The sequence below is a fragment of the Alligator mississippiensis genome, chromosome 1 (assembly GCF_030867095.1).
Source record: "Alligator mississippiensis isolate rAllMis1 chromosome 1, rAllMis1, whole genome shotgun sequence".
NCBI lineage: Eukaryota > Metazoa > Chordata > Crocodylia > Alligatoridae > Alligator > Alligator mississippiensis.
Genome location: NC_081824.1, coordinates 451,190,308 through 451,217,420, shown reverse-complemented (window position 1 = coordinate 451,217,420; position 27,113 = coordinate 451,190,308). Strand labels below are relative to the sequence as shown.

The window sequence follows — 27,113 nt, the reverse complement described above, 5'->3', positions numbered from 1 at the left end:
CCACCCCAGGGGATGACAAGGTCCAACAGTCACAAACTCCTGCAAGACTGTTTTAGGGTGGCATAAGGAAAAACTTCTTCACTGTCCGAGCCCCCAAGGCCTGGAATAGGCTCCCCCAGACGTGGTGCAATCACCTACTCTGGACACTTTCAAGAAACATTTCTCTTGCTGGGATCCTTTGACCCTAGCTGACTTCTTGCCCCGGGGCAGGGGGCTGAACCCAGTGTCTTACGAGGTCCCTTCCAGCCCTAATGTCTATGCAATTACTTCTATGAAAGGTTCTGCTTTCGGTCCGCAGTTTGCCAGTCCGCAGTCTAAAATGGTTGGGAGCCACAGCTCTAGGAGACGTTCTCATCATGGAAATCCTAGAACAGAGGGGCTGAGGGGGCCTGCAGAGGTCACCTCCACTCCAGTCGCTGCCTGAGTCAGCATTAGCCCTGTCCAAACCAGCCCAGACAAACCCATCATTGAACTTCTAAGCCAAACTGCCACAAGCCTGACACAGTAGCAGACATCGCACCTGATCCTGCCCCAGGAAAAGCAGGGGGCCATGGTGCTCATCCTCTGGATGCTGTGACAGGTTGTTAATCTACACTCCAGGGATCCCAGGCAGAGGCCGGGATCACACTATAAAGGCAGGCAAAGCTCCCCAGTTTGTACTGGTCTGACCAGGGGGCTCAGACACATCCTGGTGCTCAGGAGGCATCCCTGGGATGGAGCCAGGCCAGCCTGGAGATCCCCCAGGGCTGCAGGGAGGGTGGTCACCGGTTGGGCTTGGGCTTTTTTGGGCACAGGATGGGGAGTTTAAGTAGAAGGAGAGAGAGGAAGAAATGGAGGTCCACCCATCCCCCTACCCCATGACAGCCCACCCCATACCTGCCCCAGGTGAGCAGACACCCCCATAGCACCCTGGAAAATGCTGGAAAATGGCGGTATAGCACCCTCTGTCCCATTACAGCCCCTATCACACCTGCCCCAGGTAAGTGTGGACCCCCCAGTCTCCCCAGTAGGTGTGCCTCATACATACCACAGGTGGAGTTGTGCCCCCCCCCAATGATGATGCCCCCTGCAGGGCAATGAGGTATCACCCCTACCTACCCCGGCTCCCTTCACACCTGCCCCAGGTGAACACAGATCTCACCCTTGCAGCACTCACTGCAGAAGCTTGAGGGCATTACCACCCCCCCCCGCCCCGCCCCTACACATCAAGTGCAATATAACCTCCTCGACCTGGCTCTGGATGTGCACTCACCTCTGCAGTGCTCCCTGCAGCGGGCATGAGGGTGTAACACCCCCTGCCAGCTACCACAGCCCCTGGGTCTGGGACAGACACCAGCATCTGCGTCAGGTCAGTGCAGTCCCTCCCCCACCCCCCTGCATCCGGTGCCCCTTGCCCTGCAGGGCATGGCAGTAATGACCCCAGCTCCAGCCCTGCGCCTGACTCTGCAGGGGCAGGTGGTGCAACCCACCAACCCCCACAGGGGACAAACTCAGCCTGATTCCCCCATGCTTGGCTGGACAGCTGTGCCCAATGCCCCACCCCAGGCCCAGCACACACCACCGGTCCTGACTCTAATACCTGCCCCAGCATTACATGTTGCAGGCATGCTGGCAGGGGTGCTGTCACTGTTGTGGAAAACCTGCTCTCCCAAGGGTGGGGAGACACCCCACTGGAGCTGGCACCATGCACAGACTACCCCCCACTCCTCCCGTCACCTCCATGGTGCAGATGGGTGGTTGTGGTGGGTGAGGGCAAGAACAGGTCAGACGGTGCTGGCTTGGGGCACCTGTTGAGCCACTGGCCAGTTGCTCGCCCAGACTTGCTCACGCTGTGGTGCTGGCTCACCCAGCTCTGCGTCCTGCTGTGGGAAGAGGGCAAAAGGGGTGGGAGCAGCCAGTCAGGAAGCAGCAGGGTGGGTAGATCAGACCACCTCTTGCTCCCAAGGGTTAGCAACAATCTCTGGATTGTGGTGAATCATTTAGAAAGGGAAGGGGCTGGGAAGTCACAGAGAGATCTGCCCTGGAAAGGATTGCGCGCCTGGGTCTGTTCCCATTGCACAGCTCCAGAGAGGACACAGAGATCAACCACAGGGGTGGTATGCTCAGTTCTGGGGCTTTAGTAGCAGGGAATGCATGAGAGAGAATACAATGAAGGGGAGGAGGGCAGGGGAGCAGCACACACCCTGTGGTGCACAGCTCTGCAGAGGCTGAAAAGCAAAACAGGCCAAAAAGGCTCCAGGAGTGGCAGAAGCAACTCCTTGCAGAGCCCACTGGGCATGGGCAGGTCTGGGAGAGGGGAGATGTGGTGGTGAGGAAAGGTGAGGTCAGGGAGGAGGGTAGGGAATGCTTCCCCAGCCATAAATGCACTCCTCCCTGCAACTCAGGGGCTCATATACCAGAACCCCTGGACTGGGAGGAAGGAGAAAGCTGGGAGGCAGCCAAGAAAAGTCCCCGGGTGTCACTTTAAGTCAGCTGTCTGGGGGAGGGCAGCCTAGCATGAAGGCACTTCTTCCCCTGGGAGTACTTTTAGAGAATGATGGGGAATGCACAGGCTCCAAGGTTGATGCAAAGATCATCTCCTCCTCACCCCACATCGGGGCTGACCTCTGTCTGAGGTGTTTCCTCTTAACACCCCCCCGCTGACAATCGTACCTTGGGGGCCAGCCTCTGGGCTCTGGACTCCCACTGTACCCTACAAGGGACAAAGCCTGGGGGAACTCTTTCTGCAGTCCACCAGCATGAGGGTGCTTGTCTGAATGCGGCCACTGGTGGGTGCTGAGCAGGCAGACATCTCCAAGCCCTTCCTGCACTGCTGGCAGAATTAGGGATGCTTCTGAGTGTGGATGGGTGGGAGAGATGGGTGAAGCCTTTCCAATACTCAGAGCACCCATGTAGCTTCTCCCCTGTGTAGACTCACTGGTGTTCAAAACAGGCTGGAGGAGTAGGTGAAGCTCTTCCTACACTAAAAGCAACGATGTGGCTTCTCCCTTTGTGGATGCGCTGGTGATGGGCCAGGTAGGAGGACCGAGTGAAGCTCTTCCCACAGTCAGAGCACAGATATGGCTTCTCCCCGGTGTGGATGCGCTGGTGCCGGGCCAGGGTGGAGGACTGGGTGAAACTCTTCCCACACACAGAGCACTGATGTGGCTTCTCTCCTGTGTGGATGCGCTGGTGCCGGGCCAGGCAGAAGGGGATGCTGAAACTCTTCCCACACTCAGAGCACTGATATGGCGTCTCCCCTGTGTAGACATGTTGGTGCTTGGCCAGGTGGGAGTGGTAGGTGAAGCTCTTCCCACGCTCAGAGCACTGATATGGCTTCTCCCCTGTGTGCATGCACCTCTGCTTGGTCAGGCTGGAGAGCTGCCTGAAGCTCTTCCCACGTTTCGTGCAGCAGTGTGGCTGCTGCCCCCTCTGCACACACTGGTGGTACAACAGGCCTTGCCAGCTGATGAAGTTCTTCCTGCACTTGGTGCAGCGGTGTGCCTTCCTTCCCAAGTGCATCCGACGGTGCTGAACCAGGGAGAAGAAATGGGTGAAGGTCTTACCACATGTGACACAGCGGTACTGACACTTCTTCCTGTGCACATCCTGGGTTTTGAACAGCCCCAAGCTGCGCACAAAGCTCTTCCCCCTTTTGGTGAAGCGGTGGGGGAGCTGTCCAGAATGGATCTGGCGGTGAGCAGCCAGGGTCGAGAGGCAGGTGAAACTCTTCCCACACTTGGCACATACATGGGGCTTCTCCCCAGAGTGCCTTATCTTGTGCAGAGTCAGGAGTGAGGGGCAGCTAAAACTTTCCCTGCACTGAGGGCAGGGGTGGGCTCTCCCCCTGGGCTTAGTAGTGAGTTCTTGCTTCCCTTTGAGGCCCCCCATACTGACTTGGTTTGCATCTAGTCTCTCTCTGCAGTGGACCTTTGCTTTCTGCCTCTTCAGGTGTCTCAGCATGACATATTCTTCCCTGCACCTTGGGCTTTTTCTGGCTTCTTTCCCTTCTTCACTCCAATGCCCAACTAGAGATGGGACCGCATTCATTGCTACAGTCTCCTGCTTCTGGGGCATCCCCTGATCCTTGTGCCATTGGTCCTTCGTTGGGCTCAGGGAATCCACCTCACCCATACTCCCCAGGGAAGCCCAGGCTGGCTCCAGCTTTCCAGGCCCTTCCTCAGGAGCCTGCTCCTCACTTCTGCTCAGCAACCAGGCATGTCCTGCATGGGAGGAAGAAACACCAAATTACTTCCTGCCCTGCTGCCAGACTCTCAAAGTGTCTGGGCCAGCTCCCAGCCCCATCACCTCATGCCCTGCTCCAAGAAACGTGTGGGACATGTATGCTAAGGACAGTACCTGAATAGGATCGTGTTTTAACAGGCTGAGGATGAGACCAGGAGGATCTGCTATGAATAAAACTGAGGCTCTCAAAGGGCTGCTGTACCCCACAGCACTGGTGGGTCCAGGGGGAGATGACACTGAGCCCTCCACCTGACTGGGCTGACACACTCCAGAAGCCCCAGTGCTTTGGCAAGACCCATCTGCAATGCTTGCCCTTGATCTCTGGCAGTCAAGAAGGCAGCATCTGGGTACAAAGGTGAACAGCCTCGGGGTGCATTTCTGGGACTTGTCACCAGCCAGGAGTGTGTGGTGAGCACTGCCTTACACTGCTTGGTAGCAAAAGCCATCATGTTTCATGCATTATCCCTCCAAGAAATGTTTTGGAAGTGGAGGATTGAGAGCTGTGGTCTCCCTTCTGGAAGGAGCAGTGATCTGCTTCCTGCCTGTTTCTGGGGCAATGTCTAATGCAGGGAATGATCTCATGAAGCTTCCCTCTGCTAATGAACCCCAGGCAGCCTCCACATCACAGGAATCTGCACTGGGACAAAGGCCTTGGCACGAACCCGCACACGGACTCTGGGCTGAGCCTCAGGCTTTGTGACACTCAGGGCTCCAGAGAGGAAACGGCACAGGGAAGAGTCTGGTACAAACAGTGGGGTATTCCCTTCCCGTCACAACATGAAATCTTCTGAATCCCACCCACTCCACTGACCCACTTCATGCAGCCTGAGACCAGGATTACACACATCCTGTGCTCCAGGTCACTCCTACCAGGAGACACCAGGGACAGCCCCAGACTCTCTCTTGTCCAACAAGAATGGCTGGGGGGCGCAAAAAACCCAGAAGTGAGAGGCTGTGCCCATGAGGGATGAAGATAACCAGGGCAGAAGAGCCTAAAGATTAGTCCTGGTTAAGTCCTGAAAACGACACCCTCCTGGGACCGGTTAGTGTGGTGGGGCTACTTGTGGCAGGGCAGTCTCTACAAAATGCCACATGTTGACACCCGAGAAAGGCAAGTTCAGAGCGCCTGAAAACCTTGGTTCCCACTGCTTTGTGGGTTACTCTTTGCTGGGAAAAGGACAGGGGGAGCCTACCCAAACAGAAAAACCCCTGGTGAAAGCCAAGAAGGGAAGTTGTGTGGCAGGGTAGACCTTGCAGCAGCCGTCACTTGAAGCAGAAAAGATTGCTAAAAAAGCAGCCTCAAGCTGCAAAGAGGGGAATCTGTGAAGGAGCTCCAGCAGGGCCAGGGCCAGCCACAGTGTCAAAAGTGATCCCATGACATGAACGTTAGGGGTTAAGCCCTTCCCTTTTTTGTCTGCATTTTCCAGGATGTGGACCAGCAGTGAATCATCAAGAAGTTCATTTGGTACAAAGAAGATTCGAGCTTCATTGTGTTATGCATAGTAATTGTCTTGCTTGCTCGGCAGTGTTTGTGTACCGTTACTGCTGTAAGTGGTTGTGGTGTTAACTATGCTAGACAATGAAATGTAAGCAGAACGTCTGGATGGGTTCTGGAATATCTGCAAAGTGGCTACAGAAAATGGTACATCCCTGGAGTATGGCCTCCAGGGCCTCAAAAATATCAGTCATGCCAAAGATCGAAAAGGGCGGACTGACTGTGTTTTTATTCTCATCCTTTTGTTGGTTTTCTTTTGACCCTTAGCATTTCTCCAGCATCTTGCAGGGCAGAGGGGCACTGGTAGTGCTCCAATGGCACAAGCAATCCATTTGAAACAACAAGGAAAGCGTTGCCCATTATATAGAAGGGACAGAATTCCCGAGAACATGTCTGGACCCCAAAAGCTCTGATCATGGGATGTTTCTCTGATCTAAAAAGCCATCTTAAATATCAAAGAAAACCATCATGTGAGTACTGGAAGAGATTAAAAAAACTTACCCATAATTATCGCTGGTGAAAACCTGTTTGGTTGGTAAGGAAGGGGAGATTAGGCAATTTGGCACGAGAAAGTTATTCAAGTAATGGACAAAGGAACGGGGTGTTGTGTGCATGCTGTTAGCCTGGGGAGTTGGGGGGCAGTCGTGTAATTTTTACTTGAACAGCGGGAAAGCCAGAAACAAATATCTCCCACACTCAGCGGAGGACACGAGGCCAGCACCACCAAAGGTTGCTGCTGTAATGTCTAAGGGAGCCACTTTTTGGGTCGTAGTACAGGAAGGACACTTGTAATACTTACTATTAAAGTTTACTTAATGTTAAATCAGCAAGGGGCCATGTCAACCCTTGGGGGTCTTTGACAAAAAGAATCCTGTTGGTAACAGTTTCCACAGTTTGAATTTTAGGGAGTGGAACAACACCTGTCTGCACACATGACAACATAAGCGATTTGAGGTCAGCACCCTGAAATGTCAGCACAGAGCAGGTCTGAAGTTTCCAGGCTCCCTTTCACCCTGGGCATGCAGCATCTGTGAGAGGGGAGTTGGGTGGAGGGAACAGCCACAATTCACCTGGCAGCAGGTCCTCCGACCTCGAGATTTCCCCACAGTCCTCATCGTCACACACCCAGAGCTGCACCTGTCCTGACTGGATGCGGCAGAGTAAGTCAGGTGTGGGACCTTGATATCCTGTTTGGCCAGTGTTGAAAGAGAGTTTATCCACTGGTACTGGATGCAGAATAAGCAACTGAAATTTGGGGAATGGAGCCAATGAACTCAAGGATTATACTAAGGACTTGAAGGACAAGGGAGGATGGACATTTAGGATGAAAGGGAAGGCACAGCATGGAGAAGAGGATGGTCTTTTTCATCCAGGCAGTGGACATATGGTCACAAGAAAGGAAACACCAGTGTAATTCCAGGCAAATGAGTGGAAATGAGTTTGGACAAGACACATTAGGCAAGAGAGGGAGGAAATCAGAATAACTGCCCAAGGAACAGCTGTTAGTGCATTTTTAGGCCCAATGAATGGCAAATGATATGAGCATGGTGAAAAGGCAAAGGGAAATCATGTTATCAAGGGGGAAGACTCCAAGGAAGGTGGCTGGATCAAATGAAGGAGGAATATATACAAGTGTGAAATGTGAGAGGTCTGATCATGGACATAGCAGTGGGGAGCAAAGGGATTTAAGCCACCGGCCAAAAGTTCATGAGGATGAGACTGTTAAAACCAGAGAGAAGACAACACTTCAGAGCTCACATGGCTCCAAGGCAAAGCAAGAACCAGAGCTTTACCTAGGAAAACAAGGGCTTGGTAGTTCTTCAGCATTTGGTCCCGGTAAAGCTCCTTGTCTTCCTCTTCCAGCAGCTCCCACTCCTCCCATGTGAAATACACTGCCACGTCCTCAAACGCCTCCCGGAGCTGCAGTCACAAGTGTTACAGCATCAGTATCTCCTGCCCCAGCTGCCCCCACGGCCCTGTCTGCACTCACTCTGCACTACAGTGCTTTGCAAGCTTAGCCATGACAGGAGCGGGGGTATGCTATTCAGCTGGCACATGATATGCAAGGATCCTGGTTTTGTCTGTTTAAAAACTGCAAATTCTCTCATAAGAGAAAAAATTGCTCCCAACCCATAGCCAACCCCCGCCCCATGCTGGTGCCCCACAGGCCCCTGGTCCTGCTGGTGACATCTGGTCCAGGAAGAGACAAAGGCTTGTGGCAAGACACTTTCACCTCACTGGACTTCCCAGTGCTGACCTCAGAGCAGCTGTTCTTGGACCAAACACTTCAAAACAAACCTGAACATGGAGTTGTACAACCAGAAATCATCTGGTGGCTGGGCTGTGTTAAGCACGGCCCAAACAGGGACCTTATCCAATTACGATAATTGGGACCTTATCTAATTAGGATAAATGCAAACAGGGATTCTTATCCAATTAACTAGATTCGCTGCTGTGTCCCCTTTGTGCGGGGGGGTCTTTACTTACATTCCCCTCTCCCAGCACTGTCCACCTTCCCACCACGCTGCCCCCCTAGACTTGGTATTCAAAAGACTCTCTCTATTTAATAGTCTGGTCTGTGCATATCCTTTAATTTCAATTTATGAAATAAGCATGGAATTGAAAAAACCTTTGCTGTGCCTCCGATTCAGTTAGTTTGTAAGCTGCAAATCCATCCTGGCTTCTGCCTCACCTCACACTAACACAGATAATCAGCAGCCAGGTGTGCTGCTCACTCATACCAAACTGATGGGCTGGGGAGACCCTGCTGGCATCAGTGGCAGAGACCCTCTGTGCTCCCCGGTCCTAGCCAGGCAGAAGAGGACTTGCTGGGCTCAGCTGTAGAGACCATTACCCCAGGCTTCCTGGTGCTGGCTGGCTGGACTCTGACCAGACCTTCCCATGCCAGCACCCCTGGCTCTGCACCCGGGAGCACGCTGCTATTAATGCCGCCTGGGGTGTTTGCAATCTCCATCACCAGAGACTCCTCACTCTTCAGGTCTCTCTGCTACCCAAACTCTTGACAGCACCCCTGGCTCCTCCTGGGCTCTGCCCAAGCTGCATTCCCACCCCCACCTGGAGCTGGTGCCCTGCTCACCTCCATGCTCTCCCCCTGCTTTGCAGGCCTGCCTTGCCCCTTCTGCAGCTGGCCTGGCCCAGGTGTCAGGGAGCTGCTCTGTCCCCGTTTCCCTGCAGAGGGTCTCTGCAGCTCCAGGTTGACAGGCCCTTCCTTGGGAGGCTGCTGATCTGCTCTGCTCAGGGTCCCAGCACCTGCGGGTGGGAAGAGTGCACAGGTTAGCCCTGAGGTGGTGGCATGGCGAAAGCCCTACTAGTGTCCTGGACTGGCCTGGGATGAAAGCAGCTGGAGGCTTCAGTGTGTGGAAGAGACGGAACATGGGAGACTCATCATCCTATGGCAAGAGGCTGGAGATGAGCCCCTAGAACTGTCCCAGCGCTGGTGGTGATCACAGCACCGTGACATCGTATCGCTCCCTGGGAAAGGATCTGGAGGGATGCTGGTGCTGTGTCACGTCCACATGTCTGGTCGGGGTTGGGGGGGAAATGCAGGGCCAGCCTACTCCAGGATGCGTGAAATGCTTCCAGGGGCACCGGGAGAACAAGAGCCGCCAACCTGCTGGAGCACGGACCCATCAAACGGTTCTGGCAGAGAGATTTCTACACTGGGGGACAAGGCTTCCTGCCACTGGAAAGGGGAGACCCACCACTCCTCCTCACCTCGCCTGGGGAAGGGCCTGGTCTGGCGCACCCGCCTGGGGACCCTCCACATGCCGACAGCTCCCAGGGCTCCCCTGTCCCAGGGATCTGCAGCAGGACAGAGGCCTGGGTTAACTGCACCTGGACCAGCCAGAGGCCACTGGGGACTCTCATTTCCTCATCACCTGCACCAGCCTCTTATTGATTGATATTATTACAACACTGATCTTAGAACAGCAATTAGATCACTGATTGTGACCGTGGCAGCACGGCAAGAGCCAGTCATGTAAAGCATCTTTCTGTGAGGAGCGATGCAGGCAGTGAGAAAGTTCTTGGGCCTTGGACCACCCATAGAGACCAGAGCCCTGTCCCACCCCAGCCACACAGTTACCAACTTTGCAGCCCTGTCCCAGGCAGGGGCAGGCATTGGAGTCTCTCACCCCAACAGCAGGACAGTCGCTCAGGCTCCTAACTGCAAGCCAGGACTTCATCCCGCATCTCACCTGCCCCTGGCTCCTTGGAGTCATTCAAGAGCCACCAGCTACTGTCCGCTCTGCTCCGCTCGCTGTCCCCGCTTGCAGCACTTGTTTGGAGCCTGCATCCTCACTCCCGTCCCTGTTTTCTATTTAGTTGTCCCCCAAAATCAACTGGCATAAACCCAGTAGCCAACACTAATAATAGCGGGGGGTGGAGGAAGGTAACTGTTGCTCTTTAGGTGTTGAGCCCACGTTAATCTTGCACATCAAAAAGGCTGGTAAGGACCTGGCTCCAGGTTAAGTGGAGGCTCCTCTTTGGCGACATGAGGCAGCTCGTCCTCGGGCCCTGGGGTTTCTCTCTCTCCTGCCTCCACCAGAGGCCTGTCCTCACAATGAGCCTTTGGCTGCTGCACCCAGGAATCACCAGGCTCCAGCAGAGCCCCAGTGGGCTGCATCTCGTCTGAGGACACCTCCTCGACCTTCACATGCACTGTGACCTGGGGACGAGATAAATGTGTCACTGGGGAGCTGGGAAGCAACATTCCCCAGACACGTAGAAATACAAATGGCACCAACCAAACGCTCTCACCTGGAGCTTCTCGTCCTCCACCTGTACCAGCTGAAACCCCTCGGCCAGGGCCACAGCCTGAGTGCAGGTCACCACGCGGGACCTGCGCACCCAGCTCTGCATGTCCTGGGGCAGGATGGCCAGCAACTGTTCCAGCACCACCAGCTCCAGGATCTGCTCCTTGCTGCAGCTCTGGGGCTCCAGCCAGCGCCGGCAGAGCTCCCACAGGCGGCTGCAAATCTTCCTTGGGCCTTCGGCTTCCCGGTAGCGAAGGCCGTGGAAGAGCTGGCGCGCCAGGGCTCTGGGGTGGGGAGCTCATCCTGCAGTGCCAGCTGTGGGGTCGTGGAGAGCAGCTTGGCCTCACAAGGGGGCTGCATGGCCTGCATTGTGTCCTGCCCCCAAATCTCTCTGTGCTGGACCAGCTCTGGTCTGGACGACACGAGGGACTTCTGCACCCTCAGCCCCTGCCTGCAGACCTCCTGGGCCCTGCTCCTCCAGCTCCTGCTGCGAAGGGAAGGCGCGCAGCTGCCACGGGCTGCAGCGCAGCAGCCACGTCTCCCCAGGAGGGATCTCACCCAGCCGGGGGCCTGGGCTCTCGCTCTCTGTACACTCGTGCACGGCGCCTGTGGGAAAGGAGACAGTAGAAATCTGACCATGGATCCGAGACCCGGGACCGTAACCCTGGCCCAGCTTGAGGTTTACCCAGCCCTGATGCTCCCGACCACCCCACTCGGAGCAGTCTTGGAGCCCTCCCCACCTCCCCTCCAGCCCCAGCGCAGGATGCGGGCACCGGGCTGGCTGGAGAAATGGCACCGCCGCAGCTCTCCACCCCTTCCCCAGCCCAACAGCTGCTCCCTCCCCCCAGCCCTGCACTTAGGGTGACCCCCGCTCCCTGGCTGGATGGGACAGTGCCCAAATAGGAACCTCAAATCCTGGTCCTGGGCTGCATAACCCGGGACAGCATTTGTCCAAATTCACAGTGTCTAGAGGGGTTGGGAAACCGTGGGTTTCCCTTTGCAGGCGGGCAGCATTCAGGCGTGCAAGGGGGACACAGGGGGCACCAGGCACTTGGACACACGGACACACGCGCGCACACAGACACACACACACACACACACACACACACGCGCGCGCGCGCGCGCACGGCCGTGAATCCGGTGGGGAAGGCTGGAGAGCAGCTCCCTGCAGGTACATTTGTGGGAGGGGGAAGAGGTCTTGGGGGGCGGAGTGGGGTGGCCGGAGGCCCCGGGGGGAGGGGAGGAGTGGGAAGGGGGCGATGGAGCGCCGGGCAGGTCCGCTGGGGGGAGGGACGCGCCAGCCCAGCTCTCTGTGCAGCCTGTGCGCGCGTGCGTGAGTGCGCGGGAGGCTCCGCCCGCCAGCACTGCCGCCCCCCCCACCCGGCTCTGGGGTCAAGACAGCCCAGGCGGACCGTGTGCGACCCCCTCCCCGCGGGACCCAGCATCGACCCGCTCCGCCCGCCGGCTGCCCACACCTGCACCTGGGACCGCACCGCCAGCCACCCCGCCCCTCGGGCAGGCAGCAGCCAATCACCGCCTCTCGTTTCCCGGGGGGCGGGACACGCAGCGGGGCCGGCCAATGACTGTTTCTCTCTCCCCCCAGCATGTTCAGTAAGGGTGTGCAGCTCTCTAGGAGCCGGCACCTGGTGGTGAATGGGAACAGTTGGGACTAGGGAGAGGGGCAGGGCTAGAAGCAGGCTGAAGTGGGTAGTGGTGCAGCAGTGGGGAGGTGGAGGGAGATGCCAAGGTGAGGTGAAGGGAGCTCCTGCAGTGACCCTTTCCTGGGTTACTCCTGGAGCACATGATGGAGCCTGAAGCAGTGACACAACCAGGGTGGCAGAAAGCCCTGCAGAGGTGGATGGGCAGGGCTGTCTCCTGGGGTCGGGATGCTGCCAGCAGCTGAAGCAAGTTCTCCCCTGACAGTGTCTTAGTCTTGGTCTGTGGAGGGTGGAGGCCAGATGGCATGGTGCAAGAGGGGGGTGGGGGGGCAAGGTGAAGCAGTTGGTGCCTTGTATCCACATGCCTCATGGTCGGCGTCTGTGAAGGGTGGTGGGGGAAATGGTTTTGGAGGGTTTTGAGGAGAAGAAACCTGCGAGGCATTAAGCATCTGAGCAGTGGGGCAGTTGTAAGCAAGGGGCCTTAGGGGGCAGTGGGCCTTGTGGAGAATGCATGGCAAGTAGGGTTTGGAGCCTAGCCGGTGCGGGGAGGTGTGGGGGCAGCTGGGTTTTGGGGGGGAAGCTGGATTCTGAGAAGATGGAAAAGGGATTGTGGGCGAGGGGGGAGCAGGGTATGCAAGGAGTAGCAGTGAAGTTTGACTACGTGGAGGTGCCTGAAAGGGCCCAGTGAGCTGGGTAGTGAGGAGTCGGGCAGGCTGGACATGAAGGGTTGCATCTGTGCAGGATACTGTGGATTGAGAGGGTAGGGAGGAGGCTGGGTAGGACTTGGAGGGGTGTGAGGAGACTGATGGGTGGGAGAGGGAAGCCAAGGGGCTCTTGAGGTGGCAGGGGCGGCATAGGAAGGGCAGGGAGATGCATTTCGGGGCCCTGCAGGGGGTTGGGGTGGGGGGTGGATGAGTGTGAATGCTGGGAGCAGATCAGTCTGTACCCAGGCTGTGGGCTCGGGCAGGTATATCTCTGCCTGACGGGCATCATGTGCTCCACACCACTGGAAGAAGCAGTGAGCAGTCAGGGTCTGGATGTCTTTTCCTGTTTTGTTTTGTTTTGTTTTTTTTTCTAGGATGACAAACTGAATAACATATCTCAAGACCCCTAGCATAGTAGTAAGGCTTCTATTTCCTTTATGACTGTTGAAAAATATTCACTGTGTTGATAGAGCAATGCACCAGACAAGATAACTGCCCATGGAGTCCAGTGATACCAAGTACCCAGCTGCTCTCTTCAAATCACAAGTGTACGACATAAGCTGCCCTGAAATACCTGCCTTGAATTCCTTTTCTTTTCACTGTCTCCACACCCTATGAAGGTGGCTGGCCCTGCATGCTTATTTTATAGGGTTTGTATGCAGCCTAAAACTTCAACCAACACGTTCTCATCCCTGGTCCCCAATCTCGGAGAATGGGGCAGACACGTGGATGGAGCAACTCTTCTGTAGTCCGGCCAATAGAATCAGCCCTACCTCCAAGTGAACCTGCTGGCTCCCTGTGTAGGAAGCGGCCAATATTTGAATACAGTGGAGTTGAAGGATTTGATGGTGATCCAACAGGCTTCCACTCCTCCTGAGCTTGTGTGGATCATATTGAGACCTTGGGGCCCTCATAATTGTAGCAGCTTTAGAATCTCGGGGGCAGCAGTGCCTCTTGGCCATGTCAGACACGAGGCATCCCTCAGTAAATGTCAGCTCAGTAAATGTCTCGCCTCTCTCTTTCTTCTCCTTTTGATTTTATGCTCTTGGCAAGAGAGCCCGCTTCATTGTTTTTCCCTACTTGAAAAGAAGTAGGGAAGATGGTAAGAGGTCAGGATGTTTTTGATGCTGTCCTATTTGCAATCCGTAGCTTTATCTCCTGAGACGCATGTTTACGTGCTTAATGGTGCAAACTTGTGAGGTCCCCTGTGGCAGCTGTGAGAGGATCTCAAGGCACTCTGTCATGCTATAACATCCTGGTGGTGAATCACTGCACTAAGGGCTCCCCAGATTAGTTCAGGAGCTTGAAACCAGCATCACACTTGCCACAGCTTGGTGCTGTTTGGTATTGCAGGTTAGGACTGTCCTGGAACAGCCCCCACCCCAGTCCACTCGCGTATTGCCTTCCTTATAAACGCAGTATGCTTAGTTTCTCTTTTTGCTTTGGTGGGGGCAGGGGCATGACTGTATGTGTGTACGCTCATTGACGGAAGAGAATATAGTGGTATTTACGGTAGTATGCATGCACAGCTATAGTGGTGCTTAGATGAGCCCACGTCAGAAACCCTGTGTTTGGGGGGACTTCAGATCAACATGGCAACTTTGCATCTGTCTTGTTCTGGTATGCAAAGCTTGCTCATGGTTCTCCTGGTTGGGATGCTTTGGGTTTTGGGTACAGAACAGACTTGACAGCTTCTATCCATCACCAGTGAAGGGAATCGCAGTAATTGTGGGCAATAAAACTTGTGGCTCGTTCAGCTTTATAGGCATATAGGTCCTTCATCTTTTGCATTTGTAAGCATTTAACTACTGTCTTGATGCCACTTACACCCTTGTGTCTCTCTCTCCAGAGCTTCAGGCCCGACACCAAGCAGAAGTTCTGAAGTGTGAGACCCAAAAGAGGCTTTCCAAGCTGGTGACCTGGATAAAGAGATGTGCGAAGTCTGAAACCTGCTGGAAGTTTGAAGCCTCTTTGAGCAGATATACCAAAGACCTGTCAGCTGTTGCTCGACTAAGGCAGTGGAAGATGGACAGCCAGCCCAGGTGCCTTTAACAGCGGACCAGAGTCCCATGGCACTGCTCTTCTCCCCAGCAGTGGGCCAGCCACCTGTTTTCCCCAAACCTTGGGACTTGCCTCATCTCTTCACAGCCTGACAACAGCCCTTCTGCTATCAGGGCTTCTTTTGCAGGCTTGGACAAAGACTCAAGGTACAGTCACAGTTCCCATAACTATCACTGCCCAGTTGAGAAAAGCAGCAGGTGACGCATCTTCAGCCTGATGCCCTATTGTCACATACCAGAAGCAAGAGAACACGTGCTTGCTCCAGCACGTGTCCAACAACCCACAAGAGTGCAATAGAGACCCTCGCTTAAACCAGTGGGGGAACTTGGGAGGGAGGTAGCACGCACTGGCAGCAGCTGACTTAGAATCTGGGAAGTTCTCCAACTTTCCGTTCAGTCTGCCCTGTGTTTTGAGGTGGCTTGTTCCAGTACCATCACAAAGGCTGTGACCCCTTCTTATTCACACTGCTTGGTTTCTCTGGAACTTTTTGCAACTGAACCAAAGCAGTTCTTGTTTGGATTGCAAAGGTGTCAGTTAAGTGGGGTTTTCCCCTTCCTGTGCAAGATGCAAAATCCTCCCTTCCAGAACTGTCTCTTCTATACCATCATGGAACGCTGCTGCTGCCTGTCGCTGTCATGTTTCCTTTTGACCTTGGCTTATGGTATGTGCTGGCATAGCTGCTAGTGGGGTGTTTTGGGTTTTAGCCTCCTTTTTTAAAGGGGCAGGGGGAACTGTTACAAGGAGCCTGATGCATGTGTAGACTTAGGTTGGCTATAATAGGAGCATCTGGTTAGATCAGTTCCTGCTACTAACTTTTCCATGCCAAAGGACTGATGATCTGCATTGGGATGATCTGTTTGATCATGTTGTCTTGTAGGTCCTTTGCTCCATTTACTCTGGCTTCATTGGCCAGTAAAGGAAAGGAAGAAATGAGTACATCAACTGATGGTCACACCTGTAATACTTGCTTGGTGGTCTGATAGAGACAGTCTATTAGACATCTCGTGCTTCAGCCACATGTCTGTAGTGTGGCATAGGATTTGGAAATAGCCAAGTCTGGCAAAAGTAAGGCTTACGATAATCTCTTCTCCTCAAAAGATGAAATAAGAAGGTACTGCTACTAATGATTTCCAAGAAACAACTATCTTTTTTTCCTCTTTTTCCACCTCACCAGCTTATGGTACCCTTGACCAAGAGCCTTCCGTCTGTTGCCCCAGGCTGTGGCTGCTTGGTGCATAGAGCATGCTGATCTAGACTAGCATGAGCACATAGTATCCCTAATACCAGCTATTGCAGAGTCCACAGTCTGCACCTGTAACTGTGTGGCTCCAGTTGCTGAGCACGGCTTTGGCTTGTAGACCAGCAACAGCAGTCCAGCTTCTGGATCCTGGAGCCTCACTCTGCCCCGATGCAGTGAGATCTGACTGGGCTCAGGGTGTATCATCCTTTGCTCTACTATATGTGTAAACAGCACAATGGGCTACAACTTGGCTCAGATCACAGGCTGGGAGGTGAATGGAATTTGATTCGGGAAGCGGTGGGGGGAAGGGAATTGAAGCAGGAGTTGGGGGAGGCGAAGCGGGCGGTGGAAGAATGGTTTCGGGGGAAGGAGAGGGAGAGGATGGTTTTGGCACGGGCACCGTGGGTGGGGGAAGGGGAGGAATGGGGAAAATATTTTGCTGAGAAGGTAAAGAAAAAGGGAGGAGGGAGGTGGGGGTGGGGGTTATGGGGGAGGGAGTGCAGATAGAGGAGCAAGGGGCAGTGTTGAAGGAGGTAATGTGTTTCTATTGGAGGTTGTATTAGAAGCGGGAGGTGGACAGGGAGGCGAGGGAGAGGTTCTTGGGGGAGTTGGAAAGGAGGTTAGGGGAGGGGGAGGGAGTGGATTTGGAGAGGGATATGATGGAGGTGAGGAAGGTTTTGGCGGGGATGAAAAGGGAGAAGACACCGGGTTTGGATGGTTTGCAGACAGAGTTTTGGGAGGTGGTGGGGGTGGGGGGATGTGGTGGAGGTGTTTCAGGAAATTATGGAGACGGGGGGGTAGTGGGGGAGGGGCTTGCGGTGGGGGTGGGGGTGCTATTGCATAAAAAGGGAAGCAGGGAGGCTCTCCTGAATTGGAGGCCAATTACACTTTTAAATGTGGATTATAAGTTATTTTCAAAGGTGTTGGCAATGAGGATGGGGAAGGTGTTGGGGGAGGTGGTGGGGGAAGACCAGACATGTGGGGTTAAGGGTAGGAGGATGGTGGGGACACAGTCGGTGTGGAGGGATATGTTGGAGTATGTGGGAGAGAGGGGGTGGAGGGTGGGGGTGGGTAGTGTAGATTTAGAGAAAGCTTATGGTAGTTTGGAGCACGGGTTTTTGTTTGAGGTGTTGTGGCGGATGGGGTTCCCGGGGAAGTTCGTGGCGTGGGTGAGAGCACTGCATAGAGGGGCGAGGACCAGAATTTTGGTGAAGGGATTTTTGGAAGGGGAATTTAGGGTGCAGAGAGGGGTGCGCCAGGGGTGCCCCCTCTCTCCGGGGCTGTTTGTGTGCGGCATAGAGCCGTTGGCGCAAAGGGTGAGAAGGGATGGGAGGGTGAGGGGAATTTTGGTGCCGGGGAGTTGAGGGTCACGTTATACATGGATAATGTGACGTTTATGGTTTGGGATGAGGGGTCTTTGAGGAGGGTGGTGGAGGGAATTAGGGAGTATGAGGTGGCGGCGGGGCCATGGGTGAATAAGGGGAAGAGTAGTTTGTTGGCGGTGGGGGAGTGGAGGGGGTTGGAGGAGGTGGAGAGGGAGGGTTTGAAGGTACTGGGAGTGTATATGGATGTGAGGGGAAAGGGGGAACAGGCATGGGAGGAGGTTCGAGGGAGGGTGAGGAAAGTGGTAGGGATATGGGGGACTAGGAAGCTGTCATTTAGAAGGAAGGTGGGGACTATTAAGCACTTTTTGTTGCTAACAACTTTGTTCATGCTGATGGTGTACCCGCCCACCTGGTTGCAGGTGAGGCGGGTGCAAAGGGAACTGTGTCTATTTTTTTGGGGTTGGGAAGACGGTGAGGGTGGCGAGGACGGAGGTATGTAAGAGGGAAGACTTGGGAGGGTGGGGAGTGCCAGAATTAGAGGGTTTTTTTTTACGTGTACTTTTGGAAAGGGGTGGTGAGAGCTGCGGGGTTGGAGGGCAGGAGAGTGGGGGCAATGTGTAGGTATTGGACAGGAGATACTTGAGAAGGTTGGGGTTATATGGGGGGAGGTGGACGGGGTTGTGGGCCGAGAGACCGGCCAGGTGGTATATGCGGGGGTGGGGTTTCTTGAGGGCAAAGGGGCTGGAGGGGTTGGGTTGTGAGGGATTGAAGGAAGCAAAGCGGGTGTTGAGGGAAATTAGAGGGAGGGATGGGATGGCGGATATAGGGGAATTGTTGTGGGGACAGGTGGGGAGGGTCTTGAAGGGGATAGTGGGAAAGAGGTAGAAGGGGGAGCAGGAGGATTTTGTGTGGCGGGTGGTGAGAAGGGTGATAACAGTGAGGGCGGAGCAGCGGAAATGGGGGTTGCTAAGGTCGGGGGAGTGTCCAAGGGAACTATGCACGGGGGAGGAAATGGTGTTTCACGAATTGTGGGAATGTTCATTTGCACAGAGGGTTTGGCAGAGGGTGGTGGGGTTTTGTAAAGCGATAGGGTGGGGGGATTGTGTGAGTTATGAGGGGGCAGTGTGTGGATTGGTGAGGCGTAAAGTGAGGGAATGGGAAATTCGGGAGTTATTACAGTGTACACGGGTGGCGATGTGGAAGACAAGGTGTTTATTGGTTCAGAAGGGGCTTTGTTTTACTTCACGGGAGTGTGTTTATTTGGTGCATGCAGAGTTGGGGTACTACAGGAGTAAAGGGGAGTGGGAAGGTATTGATTGGAGGAAATTGTTTGAATAGGAGGAAGGGAGGGGAAGGGTTGAGAGAAACTATGTTATGTTGTGTGTTATGTGTTGATAAATGAGACGGAGTCGAAATGTTTGAGTGGTTTAGGTAAGGGGGGGGAAGTGTTTCTTTGCTGTTCGAGAAAGATTCTTATGTTATGGGGTGAATGGTTCTCTTTTGAGATTTGATGTGAGAAAGCTGGTGGTTTTTCTTGATTGTGTTGAAAGATTTATGGTTTTGATACTTTGTTACTTAAAAAAAGAAAAATAAAATAAAATCTGTTCTTATCAGTTTAATCGCTGCTATATCCTCGATGTGAGGACCGCTCCCCTTCCGGCCGAGCGCCTTCCTCCTCCTCCTCCTCCTCTCTGGGTTCCAAAAGCAGCAGCAGCAGCACCAGGGGCGGGACCGCGACCCCAGGGGGCAGACCCTATGCAAAGGGCTGCCGCTGGTCGGGCAACACACTGGCAGGGGAGTGAGCATGCGAGCGGGCGAGCGAGCCCCCACGCGCGTGCCCTCCTGCTCAGCAGCACTGCCCCCCCACTCCCACTGGGGGGGCCAGGGCCCTGCCCGGGGCCGCAGGGGCCCGCCGCAGCCCCGGAAGCGGTGCCCGGAGGGTAGGTGGGGGAGGCCGGGGCTTTCCCTGCTAGCTACTGGCAGGCCTTGCAGCCCCTTTCTGTGGCTCTCGCCCTCCGGCTCAGCCTGCAAGGCCACTTATGACCAGACGCTGCCTTCATCTGGTCGTAAAGCCAGAGTGGCGGGGGGGGGGAGAGGAGAGGGTGTGGGCAAGTCCAAATCAAGGCAAGTGAAAGCAGTAGACGGAGACCGGGGCAAATGGAAGGAAGCCCGAGTCGAGTGGAGCGTGACGAAGGCAGTAGACGGAGGCCCGCCAAGGGTGAACTGAAGAAAGCCCGAGTCGAGGCGGGCGGGTGCAAGTCACTCGAAGTCAAGTCGCATCCAAAGAAGCTGCAGTAGACCGAGCCCCGGGCAACCTGAAGCGAGGAGTCGAGTCCGCATCGAGCCTGCAGTGCGACGCTGCAGCTAGTCAAGCGACCAAAACGCTGGCATGCATCCATAGATGCTTCTCAAGCAAATCCTGGGACATCATTCTCCCCTTGTACTCGGCCTCAGCTGGAGTACTGCGTCCAGTTTTGGGCTCCGCAATTCAAAAAGGATGTGGAGAAGCTGGAGAGAGTCTGTCCAGAGAAGAGCCACGCCCGCGCTATCAGAGGTCAGGGAAGCAGACCCTACGATGACAGGCTGAGAGCCCTGGGGCTATTTAGCCTGGATAAAGCCCAGGCTCGCTCAGAGTCAATCTGATGGCCACCTCTAAGGTGGTCACCCCTGATCAACAGTATCTGGGGAACGTTTGTTCACCAGAGCGCCCCAAGGGATGGATGACGACTAGGTCAAATGGTCATCAACTACTACAAGACCGTTTCAGGCTGGACATAAGGAAGAATTTCTTTCCTGTCCAAGCCCCCAAGGCAAGGTCTGTCTGGAACAGCCTGCCACCGGAGGTGGTTCAAGCGCCTACCTTGAACACCTTCAAGAGCAAACTGGATGCTTATCTTGTTGGGCTCCTATGACCCCAGCTGACTTCCTGCCCTTTGGGCAGGGGGCTGGATGGACTCTATGATCTTCTGAGGTCCCTTCCAGCCCTAATGTCTATGAAATCTATGAGTTGAGTCAGGAGCGGCACACACCTGCCAGCCCCTGCCCACCCACACGGTGGCTTTCCCACAGCAGAACCAGCCAGTCGCTCAGTTGCCAGGCCCCAGGACTGACTGCCATTGCCCTGCCGGGGCCACCCCCGGCCCTGCTTGCTGGGCCGCTGGCCTGGGGGGCCCACTCCCCCTCTGGGGCTGGGCGGGTTATTGTTTCTCGGCCTCTTGAAGGCTCAGATCAGGTTGGCGGACAGGCCTAGGTCCGGCCGCTGCCTGGTCGGGCCTCGAGAGGCCAGGCGCTGGGGAGGACGGAGGCAGCGGCGGCGGAGATGAAGGCAGTGGCGTTGGCGATTTTGACAGAGGCGACAATGGCAGAGGAAGGAGCTGAAAGGAGAGAAGGACGGGAAGATCGAGATCCGTGGGAGAGCGGAAGCGGTGACCAGAAGATCGGAGGAGCGTTTGGAGGTCGAGGTGAGCGTTCAGCGAAGGAGGGAGGGTGGAGGGTGGTACAGCAGAGAGGGAAGGCCCAGGCGGGAGCAGGGGGGAGGAAGATCCCCGAAGAGGGAAGACCAGCGGTGGTGGAGGGAGGACGGCAGGAGCGTTGTGAGGAGGGGAAGGAAGCAGCAGGAGCTGCGGCAGCGTCGGGAGCGGAGAAAGAAGATGGAGGAGCAGGAAGGGGGACAAAATGGAGGCTGAAGGTGGTTTTGGGCCAGGAGGGCCACAAAGGACTGAAAACGTTGAATCGGGTGGACTTTATGGCCGCGGTTCTATTTTCAACATTGAAAGTGAACCCCAGGGATGTGAGCTGCGTGGTAGCTTTTGATAACTATAGACAATGGAATGTGACCTTTGCGGATGATAAGAACTACGCTGCTTTCTGGAAAGCTCATGGAGAGGCGGCGCAACAGGGAGTTGGAGGGGTTGCACTTTGAGGTGGGGCAGAAGGCATGGGCGAGAGTGTTGTTTATTAAAATGTATAATGATATGTTGGAGAAGGATGAGGTGGGGTTCTGGCTGGAAGGGAGGGTCCAAAGAGTGGTTTATGTTGAAAAAGTGCGAGACCAGTGGGTAATTTGGATGGGGTCGTGGAGGGCAAGGGTGGTCTTACATGAGAAGGGGGGGGGGGGGGGGAGTCCAGGGGCAGTGAGGCATTTGAAGTCTATGGTGCATATTGGGCCCTATAAAGGGTATTTAACGTATCATGACCAGCCGAAGTTATGTAGCAGGTGTGGGCAGGGGGGCCACCTGGCAGCCTTTTGCCAATTGACCATATGCTTTCGCTGCAGGGCAATGGGGCACAGGGCCCAGTTTTGTAAAGAGAAGCTGGTATGCAGGGGCTGTGGGCGGGAGGGGCACATACAGCAGCAGTGCCCGTTTTCTAATGCGAATAAAGTGCGGCAGGGGGAACCAGGAGGAGAACAGAAGAGAGGAGGGGAACGTGGAGGAGGAGGGGCAGCAGGAGGGGGGCGAGGGAATGGTGCTGGAGGAAACACCTGTGGAGGAGTGTGACAAGGGGGGAATAGAGGAAGGGGTAAGGGGTTTGCTGGAGGAGGAGAGAGAGATGGGGGGGAGAGAAGGGAGGGAAAGGGGGAAGAAGGGATATGGTATTAAAACAACTGCGGGGTATGGTGGAGCAATTGGGGACGGGACAAACGAAGGGGAAGGACTGGGCGGAGGAGATGGAAACGATGGAACAGGGGGGTTTGAAGAAAAAGAAAAAAGAGATGGAAGGGAAGGGGTGGAGGAAGAAGGGAGCAAGAAGACAAGGGAAATGAAAGGGAGAGAGGGGGAAAGGAAAGGGAAGGAGGGGAGTGGTGTTTTGAGTCCGGGAGCTGTGGAAAGTCTCGTTGAGACAACTGGGATATGGAGGGAGGGCGTTGAATCATCCGGGGAGTCCTCGGAGAGCGGGAGTGGGGAGGAAGGGTGAAGGGGTAGGGTGGTTTTGTTGGTTTTTTGTAAAGGAATTGAAATGGAAGGGAGTTTCCGAATTGCCTCCGTAAATGTGCAGAGTTTATTTTCAAGAAAGAGGTGGGGAAGGGTGGGGGAGTTCCTAAAAACATTGAAAGTGGACATTATATGCTTGCAAGAATGTGGGATTGGTTGGGAGGGGAATTATGGTTTCTTGGGGAAAAGGTGGGAGAAGGGTCGGTTGTGGTGGGTGGGGGAAATAAGGCAGCAGGGGTGGGGATTTTGGTGAATGAGGCAGGGGTGAGGGTGATTGGGGTGGACACTTTAATTGAAGGTCGTTTGCAGCACATGAGGGTGGAAGGGGGGGGGGATTTTCAACTTGTATGCACCTGTGGTGAAGGCTGAGAGAAGGGATTTCTTTAAGAAGATGGGGATATGTGGGGTGGGGGGGGGAAAGGATTTTTGTTGGGGATTTCAATTGTATTTATAGAAAAGTGATAGGGAAGGGGGTGTGTGGAGGGGTATTGGATAGTACAGGGAGATGGTTGGGGAATTGGATTCGGGAGGAGGGGTTGGTGGACGTTTGGAAGGGGGAGCAGGTAGGAACAAGGATCGATCCGGGGGGAGGGAGGGTATCTACAATCGATTTTGTTTTGATCTCGGAAGGAGTGAGGGTGAAGGGTAAGGAGGTTTTAGAAGTGGGTTTTACTGACCACAAGGTGGTGAAGGTGGACTTGCAGGTAGGGGAGGGGGGGAGAGGGAAGGGAGTGTGGAAATTGAATACAAGGGTGTTGGGGGACGAGGGGGTGTATGGGAGGTTTGGGAGGGAGTATGGTGAGTGGCAGACAACAAAGGTTTTGTTTAAGTCAAGGTGGGAGTGGTGGAGGGTTACAAAGGAAAGAATTAAGAAGTGGTTTATGCAGGTGGGGAAGCAGAAGGCGTGGGAGAGAAGAAGGGAATTGAGGAGGCTGCAGGGGAGGGTGCTGAAGTTGATTTGGGAGGCGGCAGGGGGGCAGGATGTGAAGCAGGAGTTGGGGGAGGCAAAGCAGGCGGTGGAAGAGTGGTTTCGGGGGAGGGAGCGGGGAAAAAATGTTTTTGCCATGGGTACCGTGGGTGGGGGAGGGGGAGGAATGGGGGAAGTATTTTTCTGAGAGGGTAAGGAAGGGGAAAAAGGAAGTGGGGCTGGTGATCATGGGAGAGGGGGTGCGGGTGGAAAATCAGGAAGAGGTGTTGAGGGAGGTGACGGGTTTTTATGTGGGGTTGTATAAGAGAAAGGAGGTGGATGGGGGAATTGGAGGAGAGGGTAGGGGAAGAGGAGGGAGGGGATCTGGAGAGGGACATGACGGGAGGGGAGGTGAGGGAGGCGTTGGGGGGGAGGGGGGGAATGAAAAGGGGAAAGACACCGGGTTTGGATGGGCTACCAGTGGAATTTTACGAAAGGTTTTGGGAAGTGGTGGGGGGGATGTGGTGGAGGTGTTTCATGAGCTAATGGAGATGGGGGTAGTGGGGGAGGGGTTTGCGGTGGGGGTGGTGGCGTTGCTACACAAGAAGGAAATGAGGGAGGCGCTCCAAAATTGGAGGCCTGTCACTTTGTTAAATGTAGACTAAGTTATTCTCAAAGGTGTTGACGATGCGGATGGGGAGGGTGTTGGGAAAGGTGGGGGTGGGGGGGGGACCAGACATGTGCGGTGAAGGGTAGAAGGATTGTAGATACTCAATGGGTGATGAGAGAGATGCTGCAGTATGTGGGGAAGAGGGGATGGAAGGTGGTGGTGGGTAGTGTTGATTTTGAAAAGGTGTATGACAGTTTGGAGCACTGGTTTTTGTTTGGGGTTTTGGAGCTGATGGGGTTCCCGGGGAAATTTGTGGGGTGGGTGAGGGCATTGTATGAAGGGGCACGAAGCAGGATTTTGGTGAGGGGGGTTCTGGGGGGGGAGTTTCGAGTGGAGAGAGGGGTGCGGCAGGGGTGCCCCCTTTCTCCGGGTTTATTTATATGCGGGATAGAGCCTTTGGTGCAGCGGGTGCAGAGGGATGGGAGGGTGAGGGGGGTTCTGGTGCCGGGGGGGGGGGGGAGAAGAGGGAGTTAAGGTGATGGTATATATGGATGACATTGCTTTTGTGGTCAGGGACGAGGGGTCTTTGGGGAGGGTGGTAGAGGGAATTAGGGACTATGGGGAGGCGGCGGGGTTACAGGTAAATAAGGGGAAGAGCATTTTGTTGGCAATAGGGGAATGGAGGGGTTTGGAGGAGCAAGGGTGGCAGGTGGAGAGGGAGGGGGTGAAGGTGTTGGGAGTCTATATGGATGTGGGGGGGAAAGGGGAACGGGCGTGGGAGGGTGAAAAAGGTGGTAGGGATATGGGGTACAAGAAGGTTGTCGTTTAGGGGGAAGGTTAGTGTCATAAAGCAGTTTCTGTTACTGATGGTTTTATTTGTGGTGATGGTGTACCCGCCCACCTGGCTGCAGGTGAGGCAGGTACAGAGGGAAGTTTGTTTATTTTTCAGGGGGGGGGGAGGAGATGGAGAGGGTGGCAAGGGGGGAGGTGTATAAGAGGGAGGAGCTGGGAGGGTGGGGGGTACCGGAATTGGAAGTTTTTGTTTATGCACATTTTTGGAAGGGGGTGGTGAGGGCGGCGGGGTTGGAAGGGAGGAAAGTAGGGGAGTTTTGCAGATACTGGGCGGGGAGGTTTTTGAGAAGGCTGGGTTTGTATGGGGGGCGGTGGAACGGGGTGTGGGCTGAAAAGCCAGCAAAGTGGTACACGAGAGGGTGGAATTTTTTGAGGGCAAAGGGTTTGGAAGGGGTAGGGTATGAGGGTTTGAGGGATGCAAAGCGGGTGGGATGCACTGTCAGATATAGGGGAATTATCGGGGGTGCAGGTGGGGAGCGTACAGAAAGGGATAGTTGGGAAAAGGTGGAAGGGGTAGCACGAGGATTTCACATGGCAGGTGGTTCATAGGGTGATCCCTGTGAGGGCAGAACAGCGATAGTGGGGTCTGATAAGGTCGGCGGAGTGTCCGTGGGAGGGGTGTACACGGGAGGAGACGACTGTTCACGTGCTATGGGAATCTGCTTTTGCTCAACGGGTCCGGCGGAGGGTGGGGAGAGGCTTTGTGAGGCAATGGGGTGGGGGGATTGTGTGAGTTTTGAAGGGGCGCTGAATGGGTTAGTGGGTTGTAGGAAGAGGGAGTGGGAGGTTAGGGTGTTATTACTTTGTGCACAGGTGACGATTTGGAAAGCGAGGCGTTTGTGGGTGCAAAAAGGGCTTTATTTTTCATCACGGGAGTGTATTTATTTATTGTACGCAGAGTTGGGATCTTATCGTAGTAGAGGGAAAGGGGAGTGGGAGGGGATGGAGTGGAGGAGGCTTTTTGAGTGAAGGGAGGGATAGCCATTAGGATTTTGGTGTAGAGTAAAAAAAGGGGGAATGGGGAAGGGTTAATTTGAAGGGTTAAAAGGGGTTTTTTGGATGTCTGTTCCAAGTTGGGTTTCTGTTTGGAGAAAAGAAATGTAATTGTCCTTTGGTTGTTTTGAAAGTAATGTGGTATGATGGGAATTTATGTAAACGTTTGCATTTGGAGCGGGATAATCAAAGTTTTTGTTGTTTGAGTTGAGATTTCAATATTTTGGTACTATGTCAATAAAAAAAAATCTGTTCTTATCAGTTTAATCGCTGATACGTTCTCGATGCGAGGACTGACGCATTAAACGCATTTTTGGTGCCGGGAGCGAGCCTCAGAGCTTGCTCCAGCCCCTCCACGCATCGGCCCGGTATTTTAGTGCCTCCGGGCCTGGTGCCCGCACCCCTTCTGGGGGAACGCCGCCTTCCTCCTCTCTGGGTTCCAAAAGCAGCGTGTGGTGGGAGAAACCTCCCTAAGGTTGGTTGTCTAGCTGTAATTTGATAGACAGACAACACGGATAAAGAAAGACAGCTGTTTATTTGCTCGAGCAAAGACCATAAAGCCAGCAAAAGGCAAAATGGCCCCCCCCTCAAGGGTGAGGTGATCTTCTATACTTCTTACAACAAGGCAAGACTACATGGTTAACAACAAAGCAATACTTGGGTGGTGCTTTACAAATCTTTGTAACAGCATATTTCTATTAAGCTGAACTAGAACTTATTAAAAGCTATAAGTTAAGTAACAGTAACATTATAATATGTTAGCAAAACCTTATACAGTAGTAGATACTTCTCAAGGACACAACCACTGCACCCAGAACAATGGTTTCCCTGTCTTATTTTACTTCTTGCTGTAGCTGATTTTTCAGCACACAGACACAGATCCACTTTTTAACTCAGAAAATGCTTAATACAGTTAAAATGATTACTTGACACAAGCAAAGGCCTAGCTATCATTCTGCCTTGTGGTCAGCTGTATTGCTAGGCCACAGGTCATGCCTTGTATTCAGCTGTAAAGCTAATACTTAATAATCCAAATTATTGTAAGCCTAACAGTATGCTATCAAAAAACTATTCTATTTCAGGGTAATAACAAACCTGCGCACTACAATTCCTCCCTTTGTTTTAATTTTCCAGAGGAAATTTTGGAACACACTTTTAGGTATTTAACTTTTTGTGGGGTTAGGTTTTGATGATTGATGCTGGATATTTGTATAAACTGACCATATATTTTTACTTGTCTTTGCATAAACTGTTGTCCTAGATAGCACAGACACTGAAAACAGCACAACAGGCAGATTATAGTTATAACAATTCCGATTAAGCTTAATATAAGAG

At 54.1% G+C, this 27,113-nt stretch overlaps 1 protein-coding gene and 1 non-coding gene across 2 annotated transcripts; one reads left to right on the top strand and one right to left on the bottom strand.

Moving 5' to 3' along the window:
* Nucleotides 1–1,225: 1,225 nt before the first annotated feature.
* Nucleotides 1,226–12,522, bottom strand: LOC132249438 (zinc finger protein 436-like). The gene is made up of 7 exons (XM_059724558.1): nucleotides 12,518–12,522; nucleotides 10,499–10,778; nucleotides 10,196–10,406; nucleotides 8,817–8,989; nucleotides 7,513–7,639; nucleotides 6,790–6,906; nucleotides 1,226–4,202 (listed from the first exon to the last, which is right to left on the bottom strand). Exons 1-7 carry the CDS (start codon nucleotides 12,520–12,522, stop codon nucleotides 2,914–2,916), a joined length of 2,202 nt encoding a protein of 733 aa, XP_059580541.1. The 3' UTR covers nucleotides 1,226–2,913.
* A 13,474-nt stretch (nucleotides 12,523–25,996) lies between these two features.
* Nucleotides 25,997–26,180, top strand: LOC132247887 (U2 spliceosomal RNA). Its single transcript, XR_009459291.1, has one exon. It is a non-coding gene; the product is annotated as a U2 spliceosomal RNA (small nuclear RNA).
* Nucleotides 26,181–27,113: the final 933 nt, after the last annotated feature.

Bases quoted from the DNA above. Each gene is read 5' to 3' on its own strand.
- LOC132249438 (XM_059724558.1), bottom strand. The intron at 6,907-7,512 runs GTAAAGCTCTGG...CTGGCCAAACAG, and splicing joins CCAAGCCCTTGTTTTCCTAG to GATATCAAGGTCCCACACCT. The intron at 4,203-6,789 runs GTGAATTGTGGC...CCTCCCATGCAG, and splicing joins GTCGGAGGACCTGCTGCCAG to GACATGCCTGGTTGCTGAGC.